This window comes from Hoplias malabaricus, chromosome 10, assembly GCF_029633855.1.
Source record: "Hoplias malabaricus isolate fHopMal1 chromosome 10, fHopMal1.hap1, whole genome shotgun sequence".
Lineage (NCBI taxonomy): Eukaryota > Metazoa > Chordata > Actinopteri > Characiformes > Erythrinidae > Hoplias > Hoplias malabaricus.
The window spans coordinates 23,673,840-23,692,217 of NC_089809.1; the positions used below are offsets into that span (position 1 = coordinate 23,673,840).

At 39.5% G+C, this 18,378-nt stretch overlaps 1 protein-coding gene across 1 annotated transcript; it reads left to right on the top strand.

The window, feature by feature from the left end:
- Nucleotides 1-306: 306 nt before the first annotated feature.
- On the top strand, nucleotides 307-18,116 carry arhgef5 (Rho guanine nucleotide exchange factor (GEF) 5). Its single transcript, XM_066683739.1, has 14 exons — nucleotides 307-3,572; nucleotides 7,054-7,105; nucleotides 7,270-7,322; nucleotides 8,360-8,724; nucleotides 9,242-9,402; nucleotides 10,848-11,000; nucleotides 11,179-11,308; nucleotides 12,970-13,044; nucleotides 13,157-13,246; nucleotides 14,081-14,223; nucleotides 14,382-14,525; nucleotides 15,662-15,732; nucleotides 15,827-15,931; nucleotides 17,142-18,116. The coding sequence occupies exons 1-14, from the start codon at nucleotides 335-337 to the stop codon at nucleotides 17,282-17,284; spliced, it is 4,923 nt and encodes a 1,640-aa protein (XP_066539836.1). The 5' UTR covers nucleotides 307-334; the 3' UTR covers nucleotides 17,285-18,116.
- Nucleotides 18,117-18,378: the final 262 nt, after the last annotated feature.

An 18,378-nucleotide genomic window follows, 5' to 3' on the forward strand; every position in this document is an offset into this window, starting at 1 on the left:
GTATTTCCTGTGTTTGTATGCTTAATTGGAAACAGATTTTTTAAGTGTTTGCATTCTCATGAAATCAAGACCAAGTTTTACCAAGAAATATGATGTAAATATTTATAGATAATAAATATATTTATCTTTTACAGGTTCTCAAAATTATGTTGCCATGGGAACCAAACGTACAAACTGGACCAAAGGAGACTCTTCACAAATGCCCCCCAGCCCTGCTAGTCTTGACAGGAACTATCAGTCAAAAGAGCAGATAATCCCAGAAGCCCGACTTCAAGCTGGTATGAAAACCCAAGCCGAACGAAACAGGGAAGGGGAAACATGGAGAGCTAGAGAGATGGACAGAATGTGGGACAGAGAAAGAGGTGGGAAGAGGGGGGGGGGGAAAGACCAAAGGGTAAGAGAGAGATTCACAACAGAATGGTATGAAAGCGAGAGGAAGAGAGAAGTGGCTAGACATCCACATGGAAGAATTGCCTCAGTGCTGGATGTTAGTCAGCATATAGAAAGAGAACGAGAGAAAGGAGATACATTTCCCAGGACTAGGAGGCGAAGTAATGAAAGGGAGAGAAGGCCAAGGCTGCCAATCGACCAGGGTAAAGAAAAGACAATGGAGAGGGGTGAAGGGAGACCAAGGGAATTGGACAAAAGTGAAAGTGAAAGAGAGAGAGCTAGGAAGAGGGACAGAGACTTGCAAAGGTACAAAGAGAATGAGAGGGCAATAATAAGAGACGGAAAGTGGGATGGTGGAGGAAGACTAGAGAAGGAGGAGTCTGACCGTGTAAGAAATAGGGGGTTGGAGCTTGTAAAGAAGGAGAGAAGGAGAGAAAAAGATGCAGAGGTCAATGACCAAGAGATCATGAGGGTGAGGGAGAGAGACAGGCCAGGATATAGGGACAGAGACGGCTGGCTTTATTCCATGCAAAGAGACAGAGTGAGGGAGCGAGACAGAGGGAACTTATCAGACCGGGAGGACAGGGATGAAAGGAGCACAGCGTGGAGGAGAGAAAAACAGAGACACACCAAGAGTGAGGGAGACAGTGATGGAGAGAACGAAAGAGATCCAAGAAGGAAAGATGACATTGAGATACTAAGATATGAACAAAATAAGAGTAATAAAGATACGGAGAAAGAAAGGACCAAGGAGAGAAGGAGAGACAGAGAGAGAAACAGAGAGTTGGAATGGCAGAGAGAAAGAGACACGGGTAAGGAGAGAGAAATAGATACATCAGGATACAGAGGGAAAGACAGGAATAAAGAGTTAATGCCAGAGAGATATATGGAGCGAAATAGACAGAGGGCTTGGGAAAGAGAACAGAAAGGACCTGACAGACAGAGGGATGGCTTGAGAGACACTCAGGACAGGAGAAAAGAAAAAGAACCAAGAGATAGATGGAGGGTAGAACGTGAGAGAGAGACACGCATACGTCCGTACCCTGCAGACAGAGAAACGGACACGTATCAAGAGAAGAGGGAGCAGGAGAGACGGAGGAGTTGGGAGGAAGTAGAGACAGGAAGATGTAGCCACACACAGCGTGAAGCACAAAGGAAAGTACACATGGGAACACAAAGCAGTGGAGAGTGGATGTCAAGCAGGGATGTACGGCATGAACAAAGGAGGACCGAAATGGACAAGGAGAGAAAGAGCAGTTTAGAGAGTGATAAGGAGAAAAAGAAGAAAAAGAGAAGTGAGGAAGGGCAGGATGTACCTCTGGGGCAGATTGAAGGAGAGGCAAGAGAACGCTTTGAAAAAGAGGAAATGGAGACTGAAGAGTACAGAGAAAAAGAGAAACCTGAAAGTAAACAGAGACCACAGAGGAAAATGTGGCTGGAGCCTAGATCGGAAAGAGCAAGAACAGAGTCACTAGCGGAAGAATTTAGAGAAAGGGAGTTAGCCAGGGAGAGGTACGTGCAAAGATACAAGGAAAAAAGGACAGCAAGTGAGGAGGACGAAATATTCTCAGGTTTAAAGAAAGAAACAGAGCCAGTGTCACCAGAAGACAGGTACAGGCAGCTAGAGAAAGCTGGAGAGTTCATGAGAGATGCTGGTAGAGAGAACATAGACGAGAGTTGGAAAGGAAATGGTGACACAGTGCTCGCATTAAGTAGCAAGAGAGGGTGGGACACAGCCTGGCAAATGGAGACAGAAAATATGGAGGATAACGCGGAAAGGAGTGACAGGGAGGACGAGAGTGGGAGTGGCAGAAATGGTGTCTCTGAGGGTGAAGAGGGAAGCGAGAGGGAGTGGGAAGGAGAAGGGAGGGAGAGAGTGACGTCAGGAGAAGATGGTTTTGTGACTGTGTCCAGTGGAGGAGATGAGGACGAGGCAGAGGAGGACAAGTTTGAGGACTGTAAAGAATTCTGGGATGGTGAAGTTAGAGAGGACCTCAGTAGGCAGTCCTCCACGCAAATCCACCAGAGTGAGGGAGAGATTAAAAGTAAAATGACAGAGGGGAGAAGTGACCGTACTGTCACTTTGTTTTGTGTGGTTGGGCAAACTCTTCCCAGGTCAGGATCCAATCAAAATCCAGAGGACCCAGAGGAACAGGAGGACGGCAGCACTCAGGACCTTGGTGGCGGAGATATAGCGCCGTTTAAAGAGGCTGAAACTTCAGAAGAATCTGTAAAGCTTATCCATGGCATTTCAGAAGCAGAAACGAGCCTGAGTCATGACCTTACATTGTCTGAGGAGGAGATTACAAGCAACTGTAACACTGAAGGGGAAAATTGTGAGATGAGCAAGGAAGTTACATCACCACAGGACCTCGAGTTTACTGGCAGTGTGTGTGCTGAACAAGAAACTGAATCACACTCACCAGAAATTCCTGAGACATCTACAAACTCTGACAACCATGAGAATGCTCAGAAGAAAATGACAGGTGGAGAAAACAGAGAGAAAGAGGAAACCTGTGTAACAGAGGAAGAGAGAAAACGCCACTCTGCTGCCCCACATGTAAAATGGGCTAAGAATGTGCTCAAAGAGATCCTGGGTTCTAGTGAGGATGGTACCCTTAATATGCCAGATTCATTTGTCCAAACTGAGCAGCAAAGTGATGAAGTCCTGTCCGAGGCTGAACATCAAGGAGAGTCTCTGGCCTCACCACTCTATGGCATTGTCCAGAAACCCCGGAAGCGCAGCAGTGAGCGAAAGCACACAGGCACTGATATGTTGCAGGAAAAAGAGGACGCTAGAAATCTGGACACACCAGGACACACAATCCTTATACAGGTGGAAAAAGAGTCGGACACAGAGGAAGAACTAGAAGAACAAGAAAGGGAAATGCTAGAGGGAGATACAGATGAGGAATATGATTATGACAGGCTCCTTGTCAGTCCAGACAGACTGACTCACTCCTCAGATGGAGAGACAGAGAAAGAGAGTGGTAGTAAGAAGGATAAGAAACCGAAAAAGAAAAAAACGGTGTGGGACGTTTTGAGCTCTAGCAGCTTTCGAGATTTGGGAAATGAGGCACGATCAAGAAGGAAAGGCTTCCGAAAGAGTGTAGAAAAACACAGTGAAGATGAGGATGTAGGAGGAATTGCGAGGGATCGCAGGACCAGAGTGTTCAGAACAGGTAAGAGACGATATATGGGAGGGGTTGTCCATGTGTTTTTTTTTTCTTTTTAAGTTTGTTACAGAAACCCAGCAATAAGGCTAGTACTAATACTAGATAGAGACATTACACTATTATTATTACTGATTAATAAAAATGAAGGTAAAACCCTTTGTTTATTTATTTGTTTATTTTAAGCTAATTATTTTTCAATTTTAAAGCAAAAAATAATGCAAAAATGGTTATTAAATATTAACACAGTTACATATTGATTTTATACCTACATGCCAAAAATAGAAAAAAGTAGAAGAACCACAATAAGCAATGTTTGACAAATAGCAGTATCCTGTGAACTAGAAATTAACTTATTAAAAAAGATAGGGAGTTTGACGTGGATTTCTTCGACTATGCAGCCCTCCGACATTTTATTTTTAGTAATGTTTTTATTCAAGAACAATAACAATCAAGGATATTTAAAAAGTTTGGATCAGGTCTATTGAAACAGAATACACTGAAACTTTTAAAATAAGTGTCTCTAGATCAGATGACTTTGAGCATTATCACTCATTACTGAGGTCTGTTACAGATGCACAGCTAGTATTCAGTCATAGGCACAAGGCCTCAGGCAGAGTGTCGAAGATAATCACAGCTGTGTTTATAATGAGTATAACAGCGCAGCCTCAAGTTTGATAGTGCTTTTATACAAGTCATACAAGCACAATTTATTAGTTGACAGTAATAAACCACAACAGATTCTGATCTGATTTGGTTATGTCATCAGTTATTTGACTCCACCACCACAAATCATTCCACAACTGGACAGGGACCGTACTGTTGCCATGCGACACATAAAACATTTTCCTTTGCACTAGCTTGCTATTTTGGGTAGGTCAATGTTACTGCAGGTTAGCTACATTGCTGTGGTTAATAGAACTTCTGTAAAGTGAGTCATTCACAACGACTTATAACTCCAAGTGCTGTTTAACACTTTTTTTTTTTTAGCACTAATAGCATGTCTCTTGTCCAATTAAATTTCTTGGTTGGAATTAACTGTTGTATAAGACCACTTAAAGGAACAGTAAATAAGGTTTCATACTCTCATTCAGAAGTTACCCAGTGAAGTTTCTAAAGTGCAGAGCTTGGGTTTGAAACAATAGCAGCTTAATTACTGATTTTGAAGCTGTAATTTTAAGGTAAAAAAAAGCCTCCTAGTTTTCCTTTTATAAAGAATAATTTTACATACTCTTGCCTTTCATTACATTTCAAAAATGCAGTGCAGCAGGGCATAGCAGAAAACTGGCTGTATGCAATGCATCCTGTATTGCAAAACAGAAAGAAATATCTAATTATAGACTTGATGGGCTTCACATTTATGCGTGACTGAAGGTTTTTCCTCTGCAATGCAAAATAATGTGTGTTACAATGGAAAATTACACTTTGCTATAATTTACCTCCATTTATCATGGGTTACACATGTATAAAAGGTTCTTTTAACAAACAGTCAATGAAAAATGAAAAATTGGTTAATGAACTATATTTTATTCACAAGAAATCACTTGACACATTTGATTCAAAAGCCATTTATTTCAATGTAGACATATACATAAACCAGTCAGCCATAACATTTACCTCCTTATATTACACACATTTTTAAGCGTAGTATTACTATTACAGACAGTAGTCCATTTGTTACTCTGCATACATTGTCACTGTGTATGTACAAGACATCTGCTGAGCAGGTATTATTTGGGTGGTGGGTCATTCTCTTCTCTGCAGTGAAACAGACCTGACTGGATCAGACATATCAGTGTCACCAAACAAATGTATCCAGCCAGCAGTGGTCTATGAGCAGTGTCTTTGACCATTAATGCAACAAGCAGAGGTTGACAAAAACAAACTCTGCAGCAACAGATGTGTTCCATTTGATCTACAATACTGATGAACTTGATTAATATCTAATGCAGTGTCCAGTGAGGGCGCACAGTTTAAATATTTCCAGCAGCACTGCTGTGTCTGATCCACTTGGTCTAATACAAGACAAGCTAGCACACCACCAAAACATCAGTGTCACTTAAGTGCTGAGAATTAACCACTACTTGCTACTCCTGAATATTAAGGAACAAAATGTAAAATTCTTTATGGTAATTGAAGCAGATAAAATGGACAATGTGTTTAAAAATGTTATGCAATGTTATGGCTCATCAATGTATATACAGTTAAATCCTAAAGTTTGTTCACATCTGTTCAACAGCACTGATATATGACTCACCAGACATAACACAGTTATATTTGACTTTCTGTTGTATGGTGTTAATTCAATTTGAAGGCACCCCTGTGTATTTCATCTGATTTAAATATTGAAAAAATCTCCAGTATCTGATTTGTACACTGAATGTTACTGTCAGTTCTTAGATACTAACTTCACATTTAGATATGATAGAGTGATTCAGAATCTTTAGTGGAAATCAAGGATTACCTTGTTAACATCTCTGTGTGGTGTCTTTTTCTATGATAGAAGATTGTGAGTGAAGTAAGCAGTCAGTGTTATGACTGAGTATGACTCTGCAATATCTGAGTATGTAACTGCAACTGACTGTTTCAAACCACCAAATACAGATAGACAGGGATCTTTCTTGGGGATGGGCCTTTAAGATGTAGGCGAGTGGTGCAAGGTTTAAAGTTATAGTTAAATCATTTTTAAGGCACGGTTTGGGGGTGGGTTTTTAAAAATAACTTAATGTATCATGTTGATGAACAAAACTTTGCCAAGTGTTGGTAAAAAACATTTTCAGTTTTACATTATCATGATTGAATTTGTGTTAGATATAAATCCTTTGCTGAAGGTGGTCCTGCAAAGGTACATTTAAGGATTAGGATCCCTTTGAATTAGTAAGGCAAAGAGTATAATTTTGAGCCACTAACTGGAGTAAGTGCCACAATTCCTTGGTTGTTTACATGTGGGCAGACGCTCTTTTTGTGTTGGGTGTAAAGTAGGCTAGTAGTTTTTGTTAGTCATGCATACAGACCTAATTTAAGCTAAGAATAATGAGTTTTTGAACAACAACATTAACAATGTGGCGGCAACAATGCTTGTAGCACCACTGTGAGTGTCAGTTTTTTGTTTGTTTGTTAATTCATTCATTCATCTTTTAAATAAAAAATCCAGTAAATCAGTAAACAAAGAGATGGATGGATAGTGTTGAATGGGGGCACTGTCACTACCACACAATTTTGGGCTCCTTGTTTTGATACCCTGATCTTTTACTGTATATATGGCCTTTTCCTGTTGATAGTGAATTACTCTTTCCTGTTCTGAAGTCATATCCATGGAATCAGTCAGACATGGGGAGGACCTTATTGGTCTGTATTAAGCATCGCCGCCATTTAAGGTGTTAAGACTGTAATTACAGGAAAGAACAAAGTAGGGAATTACTGGCAGTTTTTAGTTGTATTTAATAAAACGATAAATCGTGTTAAAGTGTGTGTCTGTTTTTGTCTTCAGGGGATGATGAGTATGACGATTTGAGGCACAGCTTCAATGAATCAGAGCTGAGGTAAGTGAACTTTTACATAATCCTGTTATACTCTGAATATTCCACTGAAAGAAATATTTGAATATCACTATAAACTGTGAACACAATATCCCAGTGACTAATTGACTAGTCTGGATGTCAAAATATAAAGCTGCTTTTCACTCACAAGTCTCTTTCCACTCCAGGAATTTTAAAGTAAGAATCAGCAGGACGAGAATGAGAAACTCCAAATTCTACAGTAAGTTATGCTATATGCCTGTGTAGAGAACCTGAGGCTATCCACTACAACATCCTGCATGAATGTAGCTCAGAACATGTGCAGACATCACAAGGGCAATGCTAATAAGCAACTGATGTATATGTACACAAATGTAATGGAAGCCATTGCGCTCATTTATAACAACGTATATTATTCAAATGCTTTCTTTTTTTTATTAAGCCTCTCACCATAGTTTTGTTATGAGGTTTGGATACTGTATACAGTGGAGTGACCTGTACAACAGTGGTCCGTGTTACTGGTGTAGGTTTTGATGGTAGACTATGCTGTACTGAGCATGTGTTTTTTTTGTTCATTGCTGTTTCTCAGTACTGTGGATTGGGCTGAGGACAGGTCTGTGCATGTAAACCCCTGAACCAGCAGAACAGCTGCGGGGACACTTGCGTTCTAACAAGTGTATATGGAGCTAGAATGCTCCCAGGCAATATTGTTGTCCAAACATGTTGCAGCACTAGAATCAGCTTTATCTATATTCTTGAAGGGTTGTCTGTTTGCTGACTTTGTTGACTCTTGTTTGGTTGAGGCTTCATCTCTCTCTCTCTCTCTCTCTCTCTCTCTCTCTCTCTCTCTCTCTCTCTCTCTCTCTCTCTCACTCTCTCTCTCTCACTCTCTTTCTCTCTCTCTTTCTTTCTCTCTCTCTCTTTCGCTCTCTATCTTTCTCTCTCTTTCTATTTCTCTCTATCTTTCTTTCTCTCTCTCTGTCTCTCTCTCTCTCTCTCTCTCTCTCTCTCACACACACTCTCCCTCCCCCTCTTTCTCTCTCTTTCTCTTTCTGTCTCTCTGTCTCTTTCTCTTTCTCTCTGTCTCTCTTTCTCTGTCTCTCTTTCTCTCTCTCTTTCTCTTTCTCTTTCTTTCTCGCTCTCTCTCTCTCTTTCTCTCTTTCTCGCTCTCTGTCTCTCTTTCTCTCTCTCTCTCCCTCTCTCTCTCTCTCTCTCTCTCTCTCTCTCCTCTCTCTCTCTCTCTCTCTCTCTCTCTCTCTCTCTCTCTCTCTCTCTCAGATGCTCAATTATATCAGCAGTACAGCGAGGTGGTCCAGAACAGAGAGATCCTCCATCAGTCAAATTCTGATACCAACTCTGTATTTGGGGAGATTGGAACTGTCCCAGTTTCTTCCTCTCTAGCCGCCTCACCACCTCTGGCTCGCCGGCCCCTCCCACCTCTTCCAGGAATAACACCTCCCCCCTCTATATCCCGTAATAATTCAGTCGGACTAACCATTCCCCATCTTACCCCTCCGAGGCCACCCTCACCTCGGCTGTCCACATCCTTTGCCTCCTCACCTATGCTATGGCAGGAGCTACCTGGAGTGAGGAACGACCCAGAGCTGAAGAACCTCAGTGTGGATGAGAGGCGCTTGCAGGAGGTACTACCCTGGTACACTGCAATAATGGATTAGGGAATATATGGACAGTGTTTTCATGCACACAATTATCTGATAAATTCAGAATATCAGAACATGGCATTAATTGCTTCAAAAGCTATTTATTAACCTGTTAATGAGAAAGCTGAGTTACCAAGTAATTAAAATTTTCACCAATAAATTCACCAATAAACCCACTACAGCACAATTTCTTGTCACAGCATTCCCACTTCCCAGAGATCTACTGATAAATATTTATATATAAGTGTTTATGACTTAATGATTTTATTTGGGGTGATGTAGAAAACATATGAAATCACAGTGTGTGTGTGTATACATGCCCTGTAAAAGAACCAGTTTCTGAAATCTGATAAATCTGATAAAAAAAAATCACAGTATGCTGACTAAATGATCTTTTGAAAAATCTGATGACTGCCAAAATTCCACAAAGACTGTATTATAGGTAGGCATGTAAATGAGCAGAATGAAGTAGAGATCTGATAGGCTGTCTTTGTTACAGGTGAGGTTTGAGGTGGTGACATCAGAAGCATCGTACTGTAGCAGTCTGGATATTGTTGTGGAGCATTTTGTGAAGTCCAAACAGATGAACGCCCTCTTGACTACACAGGAGAAGAACTGGCTCTTTTCCAGACTTGGTGATGTGAGAGCAGTCAGTCATAGGTAAGATATAACATTTCTGTGGCATGAACATATGCAGAATTTATGCTGGAGATACTGGTGGCATATATATTTTTAAATTAAATATAAATAGAAAACTATTGCACTACAAATGTAATTTTACCATTGTGCTTGTTTTCTTGCATACACTGTCTGAAACATTATCACTGTGGTGGTATGTGTTGCTCTCACTGTGGTGGTACCCTCAGGGGTATATTTCAGTACTTTAAATAAGGGAACACAATAGTACTTCATTCAATTGTAGATTTGAAAATTGTGTTGATTTCTTTCACCCCATTATATCTGCATGAATTATGTTATTTTGTTTCACGGAGATCTATAATGAAATCTTACAAATATTCACTTCTCCTTCTGGAGAAGAGAAGTAATTTCCCTTTAGGGAATTTAGCACCACTGTTGTACCTTGTTAAAGGTACATTTACATTGTTTGTACCTTTTAATGACCAATAGTGAATGAGTCAGAAAGTCATTGTATATGAAAAAGTTAGTCAAAGTGCTGAAAAAATTAACAGTGAATTTTGTAATGACTAAGGTTATGTCAGTGATTGAAAATGAAAAATGCTGCACTTTTTCTATGTGGCATACATCAATTTCAACAGAACACAGTAACACATTACAGTGTATTATTGTATTAATTTATAGTGCGCATTGTTGGATTACACGTGTTCTATCTACAGAAAGTTTAAATAATTATCTCAGCAGTCAGCTGCATATCTTGACCAGCCTTGTCCATTGTAAGACCATGATTGAGAAAATGGCCCAAAATTGTGACTATATCCTTAGTTTCACTTCCTCTGTTTTGCCTCCTAACATTTCCTCCACACAAACTTACTCCTTCCTTCTGGCTGTTGACCAGTTGTAAGTCAATATTCAGCTGAGAGCAGTTTGTCAGTTCAGGAGACATTACATTTAATAGAGATATATAAAAAGAGCTTGACAGATTAAGATGATGGGTACATTTTGGAATGTTTTATGCAAAGAAACAATTCCTATGTGTTTTGGGGGTTAAGAATATTCAACAGAATACAGTATAATAAATGATCAATGTGATATAATCAAATTATAGTGTAGGACATTATAACCTACAGAGTTATTATCATGGATATGCCAAGCATTTGCTATTTGCCCTTAAAAATAAGAATCTGCTTTGACGTGCACAAATGACTACATGATGCTGAGCAGTTTTTATGTGAGAAATGCTTTTATTAGTTATAATTAGTGGGGTACTGACTCATATCTGTTGGCTGTAGGTACAAAGAGACATTTCTTTAGGACTAAGGAGCACTGCCTTAAATGTGTTTTGAGCTCATAATTTGGCAGACAATTATTCTGTCAGTGTTTCTATGAAACGTTTAAACTCTTGTTGCTTTAAATGTACTCTCTTCTTTCTTATGCTAAAATGTAACATCAAATACTGTGTTTTCTAGTTTTTTCTCTCAACTGGAGGAACGAGTAGAAAGCGACATTATGCACTTTACAGTCTGTGACATCATCATCAAACACTGCCCCAGATTTCAAGCGGTCTATGTTCCCTACCTCACCAACCAGTCATACCAAGACAAGACCTATCAGCGATTAATGTAAGTGTCCTCTACATGGACTGTTCATACTTTATTTGCCATGATTGCTCTGTATGTTGCCCTGATCAATGCTGCAGTTTTATATCGTAAGTGATTATTCTTAACCTTCCTCTCCTGTATCTGGGCTCTATGGCTTATACTGTTCACGGCCATTTACATTTCGCATGTCTTTTTAAAGGAATGAGAATGCAGGGTTTCGAAACATTGTGGAAAAGTTGGAGCATAGTCCCAAGTGCCAGAGGCTTCCTTTACGTTCCTTCCTCATTCTCCCATTCCAGAGAATCACGCGTCTTAAACTGCTAGTACAGGTAACACATCTCATTACAGCTTTTTTTTCAATCTTAAATGTTTCTAAAACTTCACATTTCAGATACATTATCAGGTCTAAATGTAATGAACAAGTTGTCATGAAGATTTATTTTCATGTTAATATTGGAAACTAATGTGAAAAAACAATATTTAGTGAGAAGTTGAACTGAGTTGTAGTGAAGTGAGTTATGGAATGTTATTAATTGTTGTATTCCTACATTTTTCATAGAAAACACTTGGCAAATTGTTTGTAATATTTAATTTTGTTTGGTTTAAAGTTTTGTTCTGTTTAAGACAACAAACAGCAAAAGGCATTAAAGGGTATCAAAAGCCTCTAATAAAGAAAAGGTCACAAGTGTACAATGTGTATTTTGAAAAAGTGTCTGGCTGCAGAAGACAATGTCTCCACCAATCCTCTACATAAATATACTGCCATGCCGTAATGTTTTCAGCTGTTTTTGCTTCTTGCGATTCTTTAGCCCAGTTTGTGTACTGGCCTGTATGTGTGTCTGGTCAGATTCTTGTCTGACAGCTTTCTCCAGTTTGTTCTGGTCAGTATAATGTGTCTTGTTATATGGCCCCATGAGAATGATTGCTCTGGACTGTGCTGTTATAAACAGTGATGAAAGTTCAGGGAATATTGCTGAGTTTGGCTGTTGTTTGTTGTCAGTTTCCATTGCAGCTCTGACAGAACAAATATCTGTTCAGTCTGGATGAAAACTGATCTTTGTGTGTGTGTGTGTGTGTGTGTGTGTGTGTGTGTGTGTGTGTGTGTGTGTGTGTGTGTGTGTGTGTGTGTGTGTGTGTAGTCAAGCGCAAATGCAGATACAAGGCCATATTCAAATGTAACCCAGCGTATGGCGGTATCAATTTTAATATACATTTTAATAGCAATGCATCAATGTTCTGCATTAAACATAATGAGAAATAGTCTGAGTGAGACAAGGTAATGTCAGTATCACTCTTGACATGTCACATGTTCACAGCCATAATAACGCGTCTTCCTGCTTTGACATGGGCCTCATGCTGAAATTCATTTGTAGCAAAAAAAAAAACATTTCTCTAGGCATTTCATAATTCCAGAGAGCAAATGTTATTAGATGCAAATGTTCATGATCATAATGTTTATAGATGGCTTAAACAGTTTCTGGAAGGAACAGACTAGATAAGTGGTGCATGCTTTTAAGTTTACAGAAGGCCAGTATTATGGTTTAATGTTTTCATTTTTTTATGTTCAAAGGAAATAAATGCATTAATATCAAGACAAATATTTGAATTTATTATTACAATTTAATTATTGGGTGGCACTGTGGCGCAGCAGGTATTGTCGCAGTCACACAGCTCCAGGGACCAGTTGTGGGTTCAAGTCCCATTCCGGGTGACTGTCTGTGAGGAGTGTGTGTTCTCCTGAATGAATGTTATTATCCAGTCATAGAGTGAACTAATACATTGGGACTCAAATTACTAGACAGTGGTGGTGATAGGAAACAGGCTTCCCCACACCTACAGCATACAAGTAGCAATTGTACTTATATATTATGATTATGATGTTATTATTTTATATGTGAAAAGAATAAGTGTTTACCCTTACAACACTTTACTTGCTCTTTATACACATATTGAAAAACATCTGACATTTTCCTTCTTCCTGTTTTTTTAGAACATTGTAAAAAGAACTGCTCCGAAGACAACAGATGAGGCCCAAGCCACTAAAGCCATGAAATTGCTAGAGAAAGTATGCAATACACATAAATACACACTTAATTTTGTCTCCCCCCCTCTCTCTCTCTCCGTCATCCACGCACTGCTTTGATATTCATTGCTTGATGGTGCTGTTCTGTTTGCAGATGATTCAGGACAGTAATGAGAGTATTTCTCAGATGAGGAGCATAGAGTCACTTGTGTCTCTTAATGCAAGAGTGGACTTTGAGTGCAAGGTCAGTGTCATTTTCCAGGTCTCATTTATTCTGTAACATAACTGTTAATGAATATTGTGTCCAAAAGAAGAAAACATTTGCCCACAAAATACAAAATGAAATATAATCAGGTGCTTCAGGATGCATCAGGTGCATCAGGTCAGTACCGCCACAGGACCACCACAGAACAGGTATGATTTGGGTGGTGCATCATTATCAGCGCTGTTTTTGACACTGATGTGGTGGTGGTGTTTTAATGTGTGTTGTGCTGGCACGAGTGGATCAGACACAGTAGTACTGCTTGAGTTTGTAAACTCATTGTCCACTCTTTTAGATACACCTGCATCCTTGTAGATGTAAAGTTAGAGACAGTAGTTCGTCTGTTGCTGCACAGTTTGTGTTTGTTGCTCTCTATTCCTTCATCAGTGGACACAGGGCTTTAAAAACTGGCAGCACTGCCATGTCTGATCCACCCAACACACACAAACACATCACCGCCACACCAGTGTCGCTGCAGCTCTGGGTATGATCCACCATCCAAATCATACCTGCTCTGTAGTGGTCCTGTGGGAGTACTGATGATCATATCAGTATTAACAGTCTCTGATTGATTCAAATGGAAGTTAATGGTGTTTAAATTGCAGTGTCTCCAAATTTAAAAAAAAATGTTAAAAATGCAACAACAATAAGATACAAGAATTTGTAATGAGTTATATGGAATGTATGAAACATTGCGTAACTATTCCTGTTTACAGACAGTGCTGACCACGATTTACTCGAAAGATAATCTGTCACAGGAAATCATAGGAATTCCAGAATAAACATAATGTGTATGTTTGTTTGTGTGTGTGTCAGACTCTGCCGTTGATCAGTCAGTCTCGCAGGCTGGTGAGAGAGGGCCTGGTCACAGAGCTGAGGGATTTCTCTTTAAAGGAGAATGAGAGGAGTGCATACATTCATCTATTCAATGACTACCTGCTTGTCTCACTTCCAAAAGAGTGAGTTTATACATTCTTTTTTGTTTGTTTGTTTTAAAAGAAAAATTAAGCATATATCTAACATATAATAACATGAGCCATAATACAGTTTGACATGACCCTCTTCCTGTGTGTGTGTGTGTGTGTGTGTGTGTGTGTGTGTGTGTGTGTGGTGGTAGGGGTGGCAAGTTTACAGTGATAGATCATGCTCCTGTGTCAGAGCTTAGAGCAGAAAACTGCAGAGTGAAGCTTCACTCTCTACAGAAGAACCTCTTCCGGCTTCACATTGGCCAGAAAGCCCTGCTGTTGCGAACAGAGACACAGTGAGTACAGAAGAGAATATAAAATGTGTACAGTGTGCATCCAAGTATTATTTCCAACAGTCATCTTATGACTGATCATTCATGGACACTTTGCAACCCTCAGAATAATGCTCAGAGTAGTACAGCCACAGGATCACCTTCATCTGAATGTGACCCAGAAGTTGTTCAGATATTTTAGAATGTGAGGAGGCAAATTCCTGTTTCCTAAAAATAAATTCTAATACTAATAGCTGATTGGCTGAGTCATATTTAAAGGACAATACATGAGCTCTATACAGGTATTACTGCACACTCGATGTTTGTGGGTTTTGGAACATCACAAAGACAAATGTAAAAACAGGGAGTTTCTGTTGCATTCATACACACATGGATAAACATAGTGAATATCGCCCAGGTCAAGTATGAACTGTGCAATACCTTAAACTGTGAAACACTGTCAAGTACTAAATGTTTTTTTTCCAAATTCAGTTGAGTAGCTCCATTCTTTCCTTAATTTTTTTACCCACTGTCCATGAAAATTAATTTAATGATTGACACCCACTCTCAGTAAAGCTACACATGTTAATGCCTAGATCTGGATCTAGTTCTTTTCTCCATGATAATTTCGTTTTATGATTACCCTCAAGACTTTCATTATTACTCCAGGTTTTCTCCCACAGTCTAAAAACACACATTGGTAGGTGGATTGACTACTCAAAAAGGTCCATAGGTGTGAGTGAATGTGTGAGAATGTGTGTCGCCCTGCGAAGGACTGGCATCCCCTCCAGGGTGCTTTCCTGTCTTGTGCCCAGTGATTCCAGGCAGGCTCCGGACCCTGAACTGCATAAGCAGTTACAGACAAGGAATGAATGAAAGATGTGGACACTAATATATGTAAATCTGTTGTACTCTGATTGGCTGTCCTCAATTCTGGCTCTCATGTGTTGAAAAGCAGGGCAGACTGAAACACTTTTGTCAACTTCTGTGTAACTGGCAGCCTGAATGTAGATGTAACAAGGAATCCTAATGTAATGTAGCTTAATCTTCTAATTCAAATGAGGGTGGGGGGTGTCTAAATGTGTTTGCACAAGTAATAATCACATTCTCGTTCCAAAAGTGATCAGCAATAAAAAAGGACCTATGTGCTCCTCCTGCAGGGCAGATAAACTGCGCTGGATTTCTGCACTCTCTCGTCCTCATCCTGAAATTGACTTAAGTGCCGCACAGGGTATGTGTCATTCCTAATCTTAAAGGAAACTGTCCTTGAAAAGCTATGCAAGGACCCTAATTGTTGAAATATTTTTGAATGTCCTCCCTCACAGACATTCCACAGATGCAGTGTGTCAGAGCCTTTGTGGCGCAGCAGCCTGATGAGCTGAGCCTGGAAAAGGCTGACGTTCTCTTGGTTCACCAGCAGAGCAGTGACGGTGAGGAAGTGGCTTTAGTATATTAATAACAGAATAATTATGAAAACATTATGACAGACTGCAGGAAGGAGCCATATTTATTAACACCAAGCTTCATCCTGCACAGACCATTGATTATTTTTTTCATGTTTTCCAGTGTGACAGAGTAAAACTGACCAGTGTTACCATATACACTGTACACACACATAAAGGACACACAATTTACTAAAACAATGTACTTCTGTAAGTTATATCCTGTGGAGATAACTGTGTTGTTCTATAGAATGGGTTTACATTGTTTTCGGTTCAATTAGAAAAGAATATGTATCTGCAGTGATATTCTTTAAAGAAGCAGTATTTTACAACACGTTTCATAAGAGCAAAGGGTATGTTGACAGCATTTTGCTTAATGTTCATCACTGTGACTCTTCGGTTATGAAGAGTATGTATTTTAGCAAATATTTCTTTGAGAGATTTCTTTTCCAAATTATTGTTAAAGCATATCTTTACGGCCCAAAGTCGATCTGATATTACAAGTGAATTAAATGTGTCAAGCATGACACTATTTCAGAGATTGGGCTGTCATTAAAATTTACAGTGCTTTATTGCTAGTTGTAGGTTGTAAAATACAAATGTTGCCATGTAACTGTGGAGTCCATTCAGAAACATATATCTAATAGTAAATAAAAATGTATAAAAAACATAACAAGTACACACAAACACATGCTCATGTATATAAAAACATGCATATACAGGGGGTCCTCGGCTTACGACGTTGATCCATTCCTACGTCGCGTCGTAAACCGATTTTCGGTGTAAGTCGGAACATACATACATACTGTACGTAAATAACATACTGTAAGCACTTATCCTATCCTAACACCTATCTTCCTCGGTCCTGAGCCGCGTAACCGTGTATTCTTCCGCCGCGCACACCAAACACGAAGTTCGCGTTACGACGTTTACGACGCATAACCACTTAAGTCGAAACAAGGCTTTATAGAGTAAATGGGAGATGTGTCGTAACCACGAAACATCGTAACTCGGGACTGACGTAACCCGAGGACCTCCTGTATCACTATCCAATATCCATACAATAAACTTGCAATAAAAGTAAACAATTTTTTAAACATTCTGTAACTGACGAATAATCGATGTTTACAAAACCATTTTGAAAGTCTGGGAGTCTTGTACTAACTCTGCTGTCTGCTGTGTGCTTTGATTTGTGTAGGTTGGGTGGAGGGAACTCGTTTATCAGACAGACAGAGAGGCTGGGTTCCTGAGTCTCATCTGGAAACAATACACAGTGGAAAAGCTCGACAGTGCAACCTGCTGGACACAATGAAAATCACAGCTGCAACAGCCACAGTGTGAAGAGGCTGCAGACTCCTCCCTTGGATTACCTTTTGAACTCCAAAAAAGTCAAGAGCTTCCCGCTGCGCTACAGTAAACACGTCTAAAGGCGTGCAAGCAACTTCTGCTGAACTTGAACCGTGCATAATGTTCCTGCTTTAAAAACTCTCTCTTGGGCACATTGTAAGCTTTACAGAATTCACTGACATATGGATTGTTTTAAACATCTGGACTATCATCCTAGGGATCAGATTTTAATACATGCAAGATCTATAAGAGGTTCATACTAATGTCCAAATGCCTCATTTTACAGAGGTTTACATTGATTTTATGCATTGCACACGTCTCTGCTGCTTGTTTGTCTGCATTTAGGGCTGTGTAATAGGAATTATAAATAAATTAGACACCAATTAGACAATGTGTCTATTTTAGCTATTTTGACAGTTTCTGGATTGTATAATATCTATTTTGCTTGTACATAAAATTTGTATATCAGTGAGGTCTTTAGGGAGGCACATGGTGTCATGCGTTCATGATTTCTGGAATATTATCTAGAAACATTATCCTTATAGTGATGCAGACAGGTTTGATATTCCATAAAAATAAAAAAGCTGCTAAATGTAAAACAGACCTGGGGCATTTTCTGAGCAGCAAATTGGCTAGGGAACTGTTTTACACAACAGAGTTACTTTTATAGAAGCCATTTACTAAAAACAGAGCTTTCATCCAAATGTAGAGTAACTCTTAAGATACTGATATATATATTTTGCTTTAGCAAAAAGACTTTGTCCCAGTCGTTTTCCACAGCTCAGGCTTCTATTCACATGACTAACCTGAATAGGAAGTTTCTTTTGTCAAGCATAAGAAAAAACTAATGAATAACAATGATTACAATGTCTTGATTGTGATTGTCTTTGCTATGAGCTATCCAGTCCCTGTATAAACAGAGCAGGAGTCTGGTTCGTATGGCTGGCAGTAAGTCAGAATGGTTTCAAGTTGGCGTTGGACTCCGTCAGGGCTGCCTGTTGTCACCGGTTCTGTTCATAATATGCATTCATTCATTCATTCATTCATTCATTATCTGTAACCGCTTATCCAATTCAGGGTCGCGGTGG

Coding starts and splice junctions, on each gene's coding strand:
- arhgef5 (XM_066683739.1), top strand. CDS start 335: ATGGACAGAATGTGGGACAGAGAAAGAGGTGGGAAGAGGGGGGGGGGG. Junction 9,403..10,847: donor GTGAGAGCAGTCAGTCATAG/GTAAGATATAAC, acceptor TGTGTTTTCTAG/TTTTTTCTCTCAACTGGAGG. Junction 13,045..13,156: donor CCATGAAATTGCTAGAGAAA/GTATGCAATACA, acceptor TTCTGTTTGCAG/ATGATTCAGGACAGTAATGA.